The sequence below is a fragment of the Telmatherina bonti genome (genome assembly GCF_933228915.1).
Source record: "Telmatherina bonti genome assembly, chromosome: 5".
Classification (NCBI taxonomy): Eukaryota; Metazoa; Chordata; class Actinopteri; order Atheriniformes; family Telmatherinidae; genus Telmatherina; species Telmatherina bonti.
Genome location: NC_136623.1, coordinates 13,792,102 through 13,806,827, shown reverse-complemented (window position 1 = coordinate 13,806,827; position 14,726 = coordinate 13,792,102). Strand labels below are relative to the sequence as shown.

General features: G+C 40.2%; 1 protein-coding gene across 1 annotated transcript in view; it reads left to right on the top strand.

Annotated features, from left to right (window-relative positions):
• Positions 1 to 14,726, top strand: part of LOC306756605 (neural-cadherin) — a gene marked incomplete at both ends in the record, with an annotated part of 153,665 nt that overhangs the window by 123,720 nt on the left and 15,219 nt on the right. Inside the window, 4 exons of the mRNA XM_079241404.1 lie at positions 1,359 to 1,642; positions 7,727 to 8,356; positions 8,448 to 9,444; positions 11,278 to 11,371. Of these exons, the coding sequence (XP_079097530.1) occupies positions 1,359 to 1,642; positions 7,727 to 8,356; positions 8,448 to 9,444; positions 11,278 to 11,371 (2,005 nt within the window). The remainder of the gene's footprint in view (positions 1 to 1,358; positions 1,643 to 7,726; positions 8,357 to 8,447; positions 9,445 to 11,277; positions 11,372 to 14,726) is intronic.

Here is a 14,726-nt window from a genome sequence, read left to right as displayed (position 1 = left end):
TAGCTGTCAAACCATAAAAGGTAGAAACTTACATTTTTTCCCTCTTAATTGGGAGACTCCGGGCTTTCAGACAGTAGTTCCGGCATCACTGCAGCCCATTCACAAGTGATACAGTGTTGTGTCAAAATAGGTGTTCCAATCAGAGCCTTTGGCGCATGACACGTGTTTGTCCAATCAGAGCCGACGATGCCTCAGGAAACGCCTCCAAACAGTGTCAATCACTATGCATCGGTGTCATTAGCAGTCAGATAGCTGCCTTCTGTATTTACAAGGTCGATAAATTATGAAAACAACAGCTTTTACGCACGCATACCATGCGGATTTACTCAAACAAACATTTGCATTACTCAAGTAGTTTATTACAACATAAACGACATGATGGCATCGTAACAGATGTATAACTTGGTAACAGATACAGTGTGTGCAGCTCACAGTGATTTCAGAAAGCTGCGGTGCTTCAGTCCCCTTCAGTACCTTTAGTCATGCTTCGAAATTATAATGCTCATTATTTCAAGCAAAGGAGCCTCATTTACATAGCAGTTTATGATATTTCAATTCAAAATTTTAAAAAAAAAAAAAAAAAAAAAAAAACAAGGTATAGGACATTATGGGGCATTGAAAGATGGTGTTTATTAGTATTTAAACTAAAGAAAAGTCAGGTTTATTTCTCTAAAATACCCTTGGTCCCCAGAGGGACAAAGTGGTTTTCCAACACTGATGACTGTAAGGATTTTTTATACACCTCATGGGTGACACTTTGATCTCTGGTGAATCATAGTATATGGGACAGCAGCTGCATGAGAAAGGAGACACATTATGTGTGTTGTGATCTAAAGATTGTGTCAGACAGAGGAGAAATTGTGGCTAATCAAGGTGATAAAGAAATGTTTCTTTCAGATTTTCCAGATTTACTCACCCTGTGGAGTTTTTTTACATGATAAAAAAATCCACTCATTCAATCAGGAACTTTTCCAAACAAATTGCTGATTTTTACAGTATATGCACAACACACATCTGAGATAAGTAATCATGAAAATGAGCTGTGTTCCCCATCCCACATATGCGGTGATTGCACTTTGCAACAGTTCTACAAAAAACAGCTTCAAAAACCTGTGTTTGTTAGTCATTACTGTTACATCAGCAATCACATTTATTCTAAAATAATGTTAATTTTTGTATCAACTATTTTTTTTTTTATAAAATGGCAAAATACAGCAAACACACCAACTGAATTTGGCTCCATAACAAAGAAAAGTTTGTTTAGGGGTTCTCTTTGTTTACTGTAAAAGCAATGTGTGAACTTGTAGAACTGGTGAAAGTGTATGAAACATAACCAGAACTCCATTTCTTCCATCCAGGTGCCAACGCTAAGCTGCGATACCAGATCACCTCGGGAAACATCATGGGGACCTTTGACGTGGAGCCAGAGGTGGGCACCATATTTGTGGCTCAGCCACTGGACTATGAGATGGAACAGCGTTACGAGCTCCGGCTGGTCGCCTCCGATGGCAAGTGGGAGAACGAGACACTGGTGGTGGTTCAGGTGGTTAACCGCAACGATGAGGCGCCGGTGTTCAGTCAGACCGAGTATCTCGCCACTGTGATGGAGGAGCTCACGCAGCTTCCTGTGTTCATCCTAGAGGTTAGTACGTGTATTTGTTTGAGATTTGTATCAAATGCATTGGATTGACTTCACCAGGGGAAAGGTTGTCATTTCACTTGAATTTTTACCAGAATGCTACCTGATTGCACATTCAGTCTTGATAGCATCAATCAACCCACTGACTGGTCAAAGAAAGATTATCAGAAAGATTTGTTATTTGTCTTTCTCAATCATAAAAGGCATGATCAAGTTTTAAAACCCACCAAGCCCTGCACAGAAATGTCTCACCCACTCCTGCCAGATTTGCATTTGGTCCCAACCAGCGAGCAGTTTCACAGCAAACCATTGAACAGCCGTTATCTGTAGCAACAAAAAGCAGCAGCAACAGAAAATGTGAAGCTCCATCACACCATGTTGCATCCTTGGAAGTGAGTGCCATCTTGTAAGGGCTGCTCTACCATTACCTGCCTGGTTAGATCAGATGTCCTTGAGCTAAAAGTCTGACCAGATCTAGTGAGAAAGGCAAACGTGGAGAAGGGAAAAAAAGAGTAAAAAGAATATGGAGCTCAGAGAGAGTAATTCAGTCACAACAATGAATGCCACATGAGCTTAATAATCCAGTATGGTGCTTAAATCCCATTTTACGCAAATATGGTTTGTGGAAATAGATTCATTTAGTGGCTAACTGTGCAGTCTGAGTAAAGAAATGCTAAATTCAAGGTCCTTGCATGCAAAAGATGCCTTCAGGCCTAGAATATGGTGTCTTAACGAATTGATTTAATTGTCAACTTCACATCCTCTGCATAGAAAATAAATCATTGGTATTTACATGATTCACTTAATTTTACATTCAATCTGTAAAATGCTGCGATGAACCCGCAACCAGTCCAAAGTGTCTCTCGCCTGCTAATTGCTGGGATAGGCTCCAGTTCCACTGTGATCCTGAATTAAATGAAGCAGTATGGAGAATGAATGAATAAATGCACGAACGTTTAATTTTTCAAAAGACCACAGCAACAGTAATGCTGTTACTCTCAATTTTAAGAATATTAGTAGTACTAGTTAAAATACTTTATTGTTCATTGCTTTTTGATTATGTGGCAAAAGCAAACTCTTGCTTTTTTCTCAGTACATGCTGGTATAAGCTCAAGCCGCTCTATGACCCTGTATTGTGTACACAGACACACAAAGTGTTTAACTTGATGGATTAAGAGCATAGTACTTTTAACTGTTAAGCTAAACCTTTTAACTTTAACCGTTGATCATATTTCCAGCCAATCCAGATGAACAGCATAAGTATGTAAACCTGAGGGAGTAGCACCTTCAGATAGCACCCTCAAAATAAAGGAGTTCATTGTTAAAATGTCAAAGTTTATTTGAACAATGTGTGAAAATATATCAGGTTTAATGCAGACAAATCTAACCGTATTAGCTACGCTTGAAACGTAGAGGTGAATTCGCCTGGAGCGATACCTCAGCAGAGATCCAGTGTCCCCATACTAATACACCACACATGTATAACACTGTTTAACACAATAACAGTTAAAAGATGCACCGAGGTTTAACACAGACAAAACCTCCTGACAGGAAATGGCTCCCATCTGAAAAGTTGCCTCTGAAAAGTCAGAGATGACCTCTTTCTTCAGTGGCTTTCATCCACCTTTCGTCACACCTGTCTCCGGTAATTCACAGTAATTTGCATGTGCCGCCAAGTTAAATCAGATTAAAAAGGTGGAAGAGCATCGAGAAGGGCAGGAAAGTAATCTCTGTCAGAGAGGCAAGTGTCACCGAGTCCTCAACCTGGGCCTGCTTCCCTTCGCCTGCTGGAATTGATTTGATGTGCGTTTGGTTCCTCTCCAACGCTCTCAATAGTATTTCTGGCGAACAGCAGACGAGCCCTCCCTCAACGCACACTGCTCTCAGCGCTATGAACTAATACAATTCAGAAGATCGTGAACAGAGGAGAAAATGTAATTTGAAATGAATATTTCTTGACTTCACCTGTGCGACAGCCTCCTCTATGGTGCCACAGCCGCTCATCTTCAATATTGTGTACCTGCATCACTTTGTCAGGGAAAGGAAAGAGCCAACACGGGGGTGGTGGCTGCGGAAGGAAAGAGGGGACTTCAAAGGCTTCTGTAAACAAACCCTCTGGTGAGAAAAGAGAAGAAAAAAGAGCAAAAGAGTGTACTTTTTCTTGCTTTTGTCGGCGCCTATTAACTTTTAATTGCATTGTGTGTCTCGGTGACAGATGTGAGAGCTCGTCTCGTTGTCGCTGCTCTTGTCCCCTTGTTCAGAGAGATAGCAGGAAGGCAGGTTAATTAAGCAAACAGGACAAAGCAACAGAGAAATGTTTATTCCTGTGTTGTGGAGTCCCTGGGTGCAGGGGCAGCTGCTGCAATCAGCTCCCTGCTGCATGTTCTTGTTGCTGGGCTTGACATTTCTACATAATGAAAAAGCAATTTAACGGTTTTGATAAGAAAGCTGTTTTTTTGTTTGGTTTTTTTTTTTAAGGAACAAAAAGAACTTTTTTTTTTTTTATTAAGAAGAAAAATGTTATTGACTTGAAATGAAACATCAACTTGTCTCCTTTGAACAGCTTTCCACAGCAAGTGTAAAAACAAAAAGCTACCTTTTTTTGCAGTTCTTGTCTGATAGAGTAGAAATTGTTTTTTTGATGGGATTTTGAGTACTTTTTTACCCAAAGAGCTAATTGATATTTAAAATTACTATTACACATGTGTTTGTGTTCATACGCAATGTTAACAAAAAAAAAGAAGTGTGTAAAGGTAATAACATAATCATTACCGTGTAACTTAAAGTCACTCACACTGCTGGGATACCAAGCTGTCAGGGTGCAACACTTATTTTGAAGCAATTCCACCTGCTGTTGTACAAATGGAGCAGTCAACAGGTGGAAATGAGAAGCAATTTAGAAGACAACCGCTATGAAGGAATGGCCCTGCGTGTGGTGGCCACAGAGCTTTTTCCCTTGTTGGCTGATTTCACCACGATAAGCAACATGAAGTGGTGTCTGCAACCTATAGAAGTTCCTCAGGCTCTGCATCTCATCCAGAATGGTAAAACAATGCATGCTGTGGCAAGAAGGTTTGCTGTGTCTCCCAGCAGTGTCGAATGCATGGAGGAGATACTGGGAGACAAACCAATCTACGTGGAGGTGGTTGTAGGAGGACCCTACAAAATAACCTCCAACAGGTCACTGGTGCAGGTTTTTGCTTAAACTGTCAGAAACAAACCTCATGAGGGTGGAATGAGGGCCCAATGTACAGAAGTAGGGCCCCTGTGCTTCCAGCTAAACACCATGCAACCTGGATGGCTTATACCAGAAAATGCCAGGATTGTTGGATTTGTCTGTAGGACCCTGTGCTCTTCACGGATGAGAACAGGTTCACATGTGACAGATGTAAGAGACACATTGAAGAATGTTCTGCTGCCTGCAACATCCTCCAGTATGACTGGTTTGGCAGAGGGCCAGCAGTGGTCATGGGAGGCATGTCCTTGGGGGAACAGCGACCTCCATGTGCTAGCCAGAGGTGTCCTGACTGCCATTTCGTACTGGGAAAATATCTGTCATCTCATCAGGAGCATGGCCCCCCACTTGCCAAATCTTGATCTCAGTCTGATGATACTGATAATAACTCAAAATATGTATCAAATGAATGTATGCTCACACTTTTTCTTGAAGGCAACACTGAAAGGAAGTCTTTTATCTGCACAAAATGTCTTCCTTCAGATTTATTTGGTGAATTCCGCAGTGATGAAAACATTTGGGTTTCCACTGAAAATCAGTCAGAATCCAGATCAGTGCCATCAAAAACAGATTTATAAGCTTGCAATAAAGGTTGCACTGGGTGAATACATGAGAATTTCTGTCAGTAAATTCCCAAACCAAATCTGGATGAATAAATTCAGCTGTATTTTGGGATTAAAACCTTCTGACTCTCCCTCTGCTTTCAAGAATGACTCTCCTCTGTGATTATAAGGCAATGCTGCACTCTTGATTAGGGGGTTTTAAGCACAGATATTGCTGAGATATACATCCATTGAGTACAGTTAGTTTCTGTTTATGAACACAGATTTTGCTCATTGGATGCTGATGTTGTCACTTTGTGTTATCATGCAACTCTCATGTGTCTAACTACAACTACATCTGTCCCACCGAAGCTTTAGCCAGTTTTATCAAGGGGGGGGGGTCCACCAAACCCAACAATGGGCACATCTGGAGCTTCAGTAAATGTCTGTCTCTATTGTATTTAGATGTGTGTCTTTGTGTCTATGTGTTCACTTTTAAACTGTGTCAACCTCTTGTTTCACCCGAATCAGCATGTAAATTCAGGGTTGCCTCTGTCAGAGAGAGGGCTCATTCTCACTTACTGTTTTAGTGGTCGTGTGACATGAAGGAAGTGCAGACCGGCAAAAATGTACATTGTTTTTTGTTTGGTTTTATTATTGAGTAAATATATGTGGTAATGGTTCTTCCATTGGGTTGTGAAGGTTTTAAAGTGATGCAAACCTTGTCAGGTAGCAGTGAGAGGCCAGATAAGCCTTTCTTTGTTTTCCATGTTTATTTTCATTTAGTATTTTTTAATATTGTATATTTATTTATTTTAGATCATATTGTCATGTAAAAAGGCACAGTTCTCTTTACATGTTTTTCTTCTTTTTTCTCCTTTTCATTTTTGTTTTTGGATTTTCTGATTATCTTTTTGGTGGATTGTATCAAAAAATGAACTACATTACAATTACAAATAAGAAACATTTGGATAACATTCGGGCCTGAGCTATACTTCATATAGCTCAGATCCTAATTACATTACTACATGCTCCCACTTTTCCCACTCAAATAGTGAAAAACAACTAAATATTTTGCCGTAGTTATGCTGATGACACACAAATCTACATAACCATCTCACCAGGAGACTACAGTCCAATCCAAAATCTGATCAAACACATTGATCAAATTAAAGACTGGATGCGCCAGAACTCCCTTCAGTTTAATGAAGAAAAAGCTGAAATAATAGTCTTCAGAGCTATGGAAGAAAGATTAAAAGTCAACAATCAGGTCAGACAGATACGTTAAAAACTTATGGCAAAGCTGTAGAGATGTAGGGATGGACTAGGAACTGAATTTTAAAAGTCACATAAGACAGTTGTGAAGTTGCCTTTTATCACTTAAAGAACATATCGAGGATTAAAGGACTGATGTCTCAGCGGGATTTAGAAAAACTTGTTCATGCATTTATCTTTAGTAGATTAGACTACTGCACTGCTGTCCTTACAGGTCTCCCTAAAAAGTCCATCAGACCTAGTCTAAAATGCTGTTGCTCGAGTCCTGACTAAGACCAAGAAAGTGGATCATATAAGTCCAGTCCTAAGATCTTTTATACTGGCTTCTTGTCTGTAAAAGAACTGACTTCAAAATCCTGCTATTAGTTTACATTCAGGATCTTCTGGTTTGTCATGAACCAACCAGATCTCTGAGGTCATCAGGAAAAGGTCTACATTCTGTTCCCAGAGTAAGAACCAAACACAGACAGGCAGCATTCAGTTTTTATGCTCCTCACTTGTGGAACAAACTCCCACAAAACGGCAGGTTTGCTGAAACTCTCAGCTGTTTTAAATCAAGATTAACACCTTTTTTATTTGCTGCCTTTTATCAAAGTAATTGTTCATTTCACACTGTCATTCTGAAGCATTTTTATTCCCTCTCTATTCATTTATTCACTTTTGTTTTGTTTTAAACATTTCATTTGTTTGTTTTTATTGCTCTCTGCACCTTGTTGTAATGTTTTAGTGTTTTTATGTAAAGCACAAAGAATTGTCTTGTATATGAAATGTGTTATACTAATAAACCTGCCTTGCTTTGCCTAAATAAGCAAAAGTACATACTACTATAAACATGTAAACTACTGTTCCCTACATCCCGGGTGAGCTGTCCTCTTGCACAAATATAAATTGTGTTTCATAGTCAACTTTTTGAAGTTGTCTTCAAAGTGTCATCGGTTGTAATTTTGTTGGAAACACAAAGAGACTCAGCAGGGGGTGACTTGTTGCTGGAGAGATTTCACGGGTTTAATTTTTCTCTGTGTTTCCTGTGTGCAGGTGTCAGCGACAGATCCTGATCAGGAAGCTGATCAGACTGCCCTCCGCTACTCCCTTCATGGACAGGGTGCAGGCGGCGAGTTCACCATTGATGAGCGCACTGGGAGAATCTACGCTCAACGTCGCCTGGACCGCGAGGAGCGTCATGCTTGGAGATTCCTTGTTCTTGCCACAGACGAAGGAGGCTCAGGACTTACAGGATTCGCTGACGTACTGTTAGAAGTCAGAGACATCAATGACAACGCCCCATTTTTCCCGTGCCCAGCTATGGAAGTAGATGGCTGTTTTATTGGCCAAGTGCCTGAAAACTCACCTGCTGACACTTCCATCATGGAAATGCGTGCGATGGACCTAGACGACCCCAATGAGGGCAGGAACGCCATGCTTACCTACAGCATCATCAAGAACATTCGCAATGAGATCAACCTCAACCTCTTCTCCATAAACGCCTCTACAGGGACTATTTATACAGTTCTGCGTTCACTGGACCGGGAGTCAGAAGACCGATATCTGGTAGTGGTGGAGGCTCGTGATGGAGGAGGTCTGTCAGGGACAGGAACAGCCACTATTATGGTTTCAGATGTGAATGACCACCCACCTATTTTTACACAGAGGGTCTACACTACTCAGGTGAGTGAACCTGGTTTGAGGACATTTTGATTATTTTATCCCAACACCAACACTAGTTTCTATTCATCTTGTACATCTTTGTTTTCGTCAGGTTACTGAAGATCTAGAGGTGAATAGTGAAGTGCTTGTAGTTTCTGCGACTGATGGGGATGAGGGCGAGAATGCCGTTGTGACCTTCAGCATCGTAGGTGGAGATGAGGACAGGAAGTTCTTTGTGGAAACAGACAAACTGAACCGACGTGGTGTAATAAAACTTAAGAAGAAGGTCGACTTTGAGAAACCCAATGAGAGGACATTCAATCTGACTCTGAAGGCTGAAGATGCAGATTTTTTCAGCCTGGCTCACTGTCTTGTTCAGGTGGAAGACTCCAACGATCATGCTCCTGTCTTCTTCCCACAGTTTTACGAGTCACCGGCCATGTCAGAAGATGTCCCAGTGGGGACAATTGTTGCTCAGGTCACAGCGTCTGATCTGGACTCGGACCAGAATGGTCGCTTTTCTTACAGTATAGCCAAAGACTCAGACCCTTACAGTCAGTTCCTGGTGGACCAGTCAGGTTGGGTTGTGGTGGCTGATTCACTGGACAGAGAGAAAATCTCTCAGCACAGGATTATGGTGCTTGCGACAGATGCTGGCAGTCCATCCCTTACTGGTACAGCCATCGTAATGGTGACCGTACTTGACATTAACGACAATGGCCCAGAGTTTGAGGCCCCCTACAAGCCTGTTGTTTGGGAGAACATGGCAGCTCCACAGGCAGTCCGAATGAATGAAACCTCCCTGCTTCTCCATGCCATAGACCACGACACCTCCACCAACGGCGGTCCATTTTCCATCCGGCTCCTCATGCTCACATCAGACGCCACCAACTTTAATCTGACAGACTTTAGAAACGGCAGTGCAGCCATTACCACCCTCCGCACCTTTGATCGTGAGCGCCAGAAGGAATACCGCCTCCCAATTCTGATGATTGACAGCGGCTCTCCTCCAATGAGCTCAACCAGCACGCTGACAGTTGTTATCGGTGACAGGAATGACCACCCCCACTTGTCTGGACATACTAACTTTATTGTTTACAGTTATGAAGGTAAGTTTTTGTGTTTATTGTTCTTTGTTAATTAGAAAGTTAGTTTGTTGCTAGGTAATCCCACTTTATGTTTCACAAATAACAGTCCAGTCTAGTTCATTAAGAACTCAATGGTCCATTGTTGACTGACTGTAATTGTCATCCCAAGATTGGACAGTACAAAAGAATGTGTTAAGTTACTGTCTGCATTTATTCAGATTAGTAATAGTTATAGTTACACAATGTGTATTGTGTAGATTACACTCTATCAAAGAACTGTTATTCATCAGGGTATAAACATGAGACACTTAGGAATGTTTTTTTTTGTTTGTTTGTTGGTTGTTCTGTATTGGTTTTTTTTGTCACAGGTATGATGAGTTCAGCTGGGTTGTCCACAGTACTGACATAAATACCAGAAAGAGTCAAATAATATATAACATTTCCAAATAGCCTGGTGGCTTTCCAAAATGCAACTCATAGGTGTTAAGCCAAAGCAGTTTTCAGAAAATCTGGCAAAATAGTACACTGTTGGCTAAAAAGGTAAAGTCAGACTGTTTAAATTTTTGTTTTTCCACTTTTCTATGATATTGCCGCTCTTGAAAAACACCTTATGTAAGAAACTGGCTAATTTTGGACATCAACATTGAACAGGAGTCTTGGTTACAACTTGAAAGCTACGATTTGCAAAAATTTGATGGTCTCACTTATTGTGACTCATTTCTCCCAACAGAACAAATGGCATATAAAACATAAGCATGCCTGGAGGATACCTAAATTTATCTATAATTTGCAAGTGGCAGTAATTTGTGAACCATAAGACTTCCTCCATTTCAATTTAAGCAATACTTGCAAAAAACGGATTCCAGACCTTTCCTGCATTTAGCAAGGATCAACGTGAACAGTGTACGTGAAGTAGTAAGCTTATGATGCCTTTTTCTTCACCCTTTTTCTTATCACACCTTCCAAACAAGGTTCTTTTTGATTTCATGATTTTTCTTAGTGTTCCTGTAGGATTTTAAGTCATTACGATGTTGCACATGGTCACATTTATTGTCCAAGAGTCTCCCAATACTTTCCCCTCAAGCTAAGAAGTTGGAGTTAAGTTGCCCTGCTCAGGGGCAGTCTTTTGCTTCTTGTAGAAAGAGAAGAAAACATTTGTCATTCACTCACAATTGATTGTCCCAATTGGTCTTCAGACTGGTGTCTTTCTGATAACAGATGGGCTTCTTGAACCTTCAGGTCTGCTTGTGTTCCTCCCACCTCGCTAAGGCTGTACTTGTCACAGTCGACTGCTCACAGCCTCCCGTTGCAGCCCGCATCACTTATTTAGCATTTCATACCATCTGTCTGCCTGCTGTAATTTGCTGGAAAAACTAAAGTTTTCTGTAATGCATTTTAAATGGATTCCCTCTCTGGGGCCTTTCCACATGAAAGTACATTAACCTGCTAATACGAATCCATCACGTACCTCTACAACAAGCCATGAAGCAAACAATTAACTCCAGCTTAACTCCAAGGCTTGGCGGGCACATAAACAGGAGGGCTTTTTAAAAGTAGCTGATTTCATGGCTAAAGAGATTACAGCACTGTGTTTAGCTTTTTGTGAGCGGAGAGGAAAAACACAGTGAAAGTGATTCTGTGAGCACATCCTCCTGCTGTGCTGTCGTACCATGACCGTGCCTGCCAATACGGCACGGCCCATCACCTTATCTCCTTAAAGAAGCTTCCATATGCTTCCTTTCACTTTTAATATTTGTGTTGTACCGCAGGGAATCGTTGTGCTCAAAACTAATTCCTCTGGTTAATACATTTTTTAACTTTTTTTTGTGTGTTCTCCTTTCCGCCTCCTGACAGGTATTCTCCCGACGACAGTACTTGGACAAATTCAATCCCCTGACCTTGATGACTGGAGTGAGAAAGTATACCGGTTCGAAGGCAAATCTACCAGGTACTTTGATCTCATCTTGTGAAACTTTAAAAGACCCGAAAGGTGACCTGCAAAAGGAGTGATGGTGTTGAAAGCAGAAATGGACAAGTTATATTTCAGCATGTTCGACAAGTAAAGTAGAGGGACCTGAAGGAGAGCAAAGGGTGCCATGTAATGTAAGAAGACAGCAATGCAAAGACCCAGGAAGCATTTTTAGTTTCAACAGCAAAAAAGTTGGACGTTAGAAGTTTAAAGACAAGGATTAAATAATCTTTCAAAACTTAGTGAGATTTTCTTTAAAGATTTTAAGTTCCAGGCCCTTCTTAAACTCAAATCCCTCCATTACAAAATCCCCTTCATAACCTACCAAGCAACACTTCCTGTTTTTTACAGCACATACTTTACATGCATACTGTGGATTTCAAAACAAAGTTCAGAATAAATTACATTTTGTATCAAATATTATCTGTGTTTCTTTTCTTATAAGTTGAATAATTCTAGAGAAAAACTTTAACAGTATCTTGTCATTTTCACTCCAGTTAGAGAATATTGTTAACATAATAAAACAGTTTGGTTTTCTGTTGGCATAGTCACACCATTTTAAAGTGGTCTTCAATGTTCACACCACAGATAATTCAAATTACTTATAGAAATTAAGGATTCCATGTTTTCTTTTGGGGAGTGGACAAAACAAGCATTTGAAAGATAAAGTGCAAATGCAGAAAGCGGAAAAGACAAAGTTGGATAGACAAGTACAGAGAAGGGGAAAGTACTTAACACGGATGGAATGAGTTGAAGAAATGGGAAAATGATTTAGTAGATGGATTATGAGAAATTAAAGACCATAACAATTTAGAATAAAGAAACATAATGAATGTATCACAAACACGAAAATTAAAATAACAGACGCAGATAATGATATTACCACAAAGACAAACAAATACTCTTGAATTCTGTCGAAGAAAATTACTTTTTTTTTGTCTTCAGATAAAACATCTGTAAATTGAGGTTGATAGTTTTCTGGAGGAGGAGGATGGGGGGGGGGGGGGGTCTCTAGCGTATTGATAGATTCATCTGCATTAATTCACAATACACCATTTATACAGACCAGTGAAAACCTGTTGGTCACTAGATTACGTTTCAATGAGAAAAGAAAACGATAAGAAAAAACGTAAGTGTCTAGAAAAATCAGGTGAATCTAAACATACAAGAAAAGCAGGTAAATTCAAATTAAAAGGGATTTAGTTTTTAGTGTAGTTTACCTAAAAAATCAAGAAACCAACTCTTTAACTTGGGCCGCTTCTTTATAAACTGCCATTAATAGTACCGTTAGGAGTAGCAGTGGATAAAAGAAAGCATAGGATAGCAGATGTACAGCAGTTTTAGGATGTGTTGGAAACAGTAAAGTTTCTCCTCTCGTGTGACACAAAGCAAGAAGAGTATAAGGAAATAATGAAGAAAATAAAAGCTGAACAGGAACTGACAAATTTAAACTGGCGAGGGAGAGACAGTATAAAGGTGATGGGGGGGGGGGGATCAAAATGGGATGGAAAAGGAGACAGTTTGAAAGGAGAAACAAAGAAAGAGTGATAGACAATGAAAGGAGCAGCAAACAGGGAGGAGAGAGAGAGAGAAAGGGGGATCTGACTTGTCAGGAAGAGTGCTATTAATACTTCATAACCAGTGGTATTGAAAATTCCCAGTGAAGCGCAGCGAGGGCGCACTCATTTTGTTTGATGAGGCAAGGCTTCATGCGGACACGTTGAAAGGAGAGCCTGATTGCGCTCCCTGCCACCTTTTCTTCTAACGAGATACCTACAAGGAGGGACAACAAGAGACGACGAGAAAACGGCGAGAACAAAGGAACCACCAGGGAGAGAATTACCATAGATGCTCCTGAAGCAGCTCCCCTCATCACTGCATCCAGCAGATAGCAATTTGTTCACAGAATGGATCAAGTTTCGGCTGAAGGTTATTTACATATAGAAAAGTGGAAAACCAAGAGGAAAATAAGAAGTGCAAAGAGTAAAGAGGAAGAAGTCCCATGCAGTTGGCCAATAACAGCATGTCACCTTACAGGGAGTCAACACAAAATACATCTCACATATAGAAATGAGAAGATATCTCCACTCTGCCTCACAAAAAAAGACTGTTTTGTCCGTGTCTGAGTTGATATGTATTTTATTTGTCCACTTTTATTAAACCGCCCCAGTTTGAGACGTTTATAGCATGGAGATATTTCAGGAGATGCTACGTTATCTGCTACAGCAGCTCCAGCAGACAGACTCCAGCCTGGACTGACACTGACCTCAGCTTGGTAACGGCTAATTAACCCGCCTGGTCTAGTCTCTGAAGGTTGCTGCTGTGTGAAGAGGTTAAGCAGTTACATGACCTTGTGGCACAGATTCTGGTCCAGGTTTGGGACTGACTCTGTCATGCAGGCATCTGCCAGGTTTTTTTGGTTTTTTTGTTTGTTTTTTTTTATTCCAAATCAAGAATTCCCACATATGGATTCATGTTTGACAACTGACCTCCATCTGGTTATAGTCTGACTGAGAAATCCCATCTGAGCAAGACTTTATCCAGATTAAAGATGACATGATGAAAAAAAAAAAAAGATTAGAAGCATCAACTCAGACATTATATTTTGTTTGATTCTCTGTGCTTTTCTTGAACAAAATAGTCAAAAAGAACATTATTTCTGCTATTCTTTAATACACATTTAGATATTCCTATTATACTTGATAGTACAACCTCTTCTCTTTTATGGAGCTATATCAAAAAAAAATTTACCTCAATTTTAACACTTCTTTGCTTGACAAACCCAAGCGAGATTTGGACCAGTATTAATGTGCAGAACTCTGCAAAAGTCTTGTTTTGCTTTGTTGTTTTTTTTTTCTTAAGACAACTTCCCTCCTTTTGCCCCTAAAATTGGAATTATTGGCCACACTTGATGTGTTCTTGAAATATCTTGTAATTCCTAAGTGACTTTGAATGTTGTTCAACATTTTCCTCAGCCTTTGCAGGAGGTTTAAAAAAAAGACTAACATGGGTCCCTGCCATCACTGCTGCTCTTGGCTTTAGGGCCCTGCAGAGGGACTCCAGTGTTAAAAATTAGGGACAAAATCCAAATTTCCCAAGCCAAAGAAGTACTCTATGTGGAAACAGACCAAGAGAAAACATATGCTTTAGAGATAACCTCAATTTGGCATACTCGTGAGCAAAATATCTTAAATAACATTGTAAACACCATGCATGTAAACCAGCCGGGCAAAAGAATTTATTCCTGGAATAAATAAATATTTATTCATGAAGAGGATGTAATCAAAATTAATCAGACGCCTAAAAACCTTCTCTTTTCATAAAGAAATAAAAT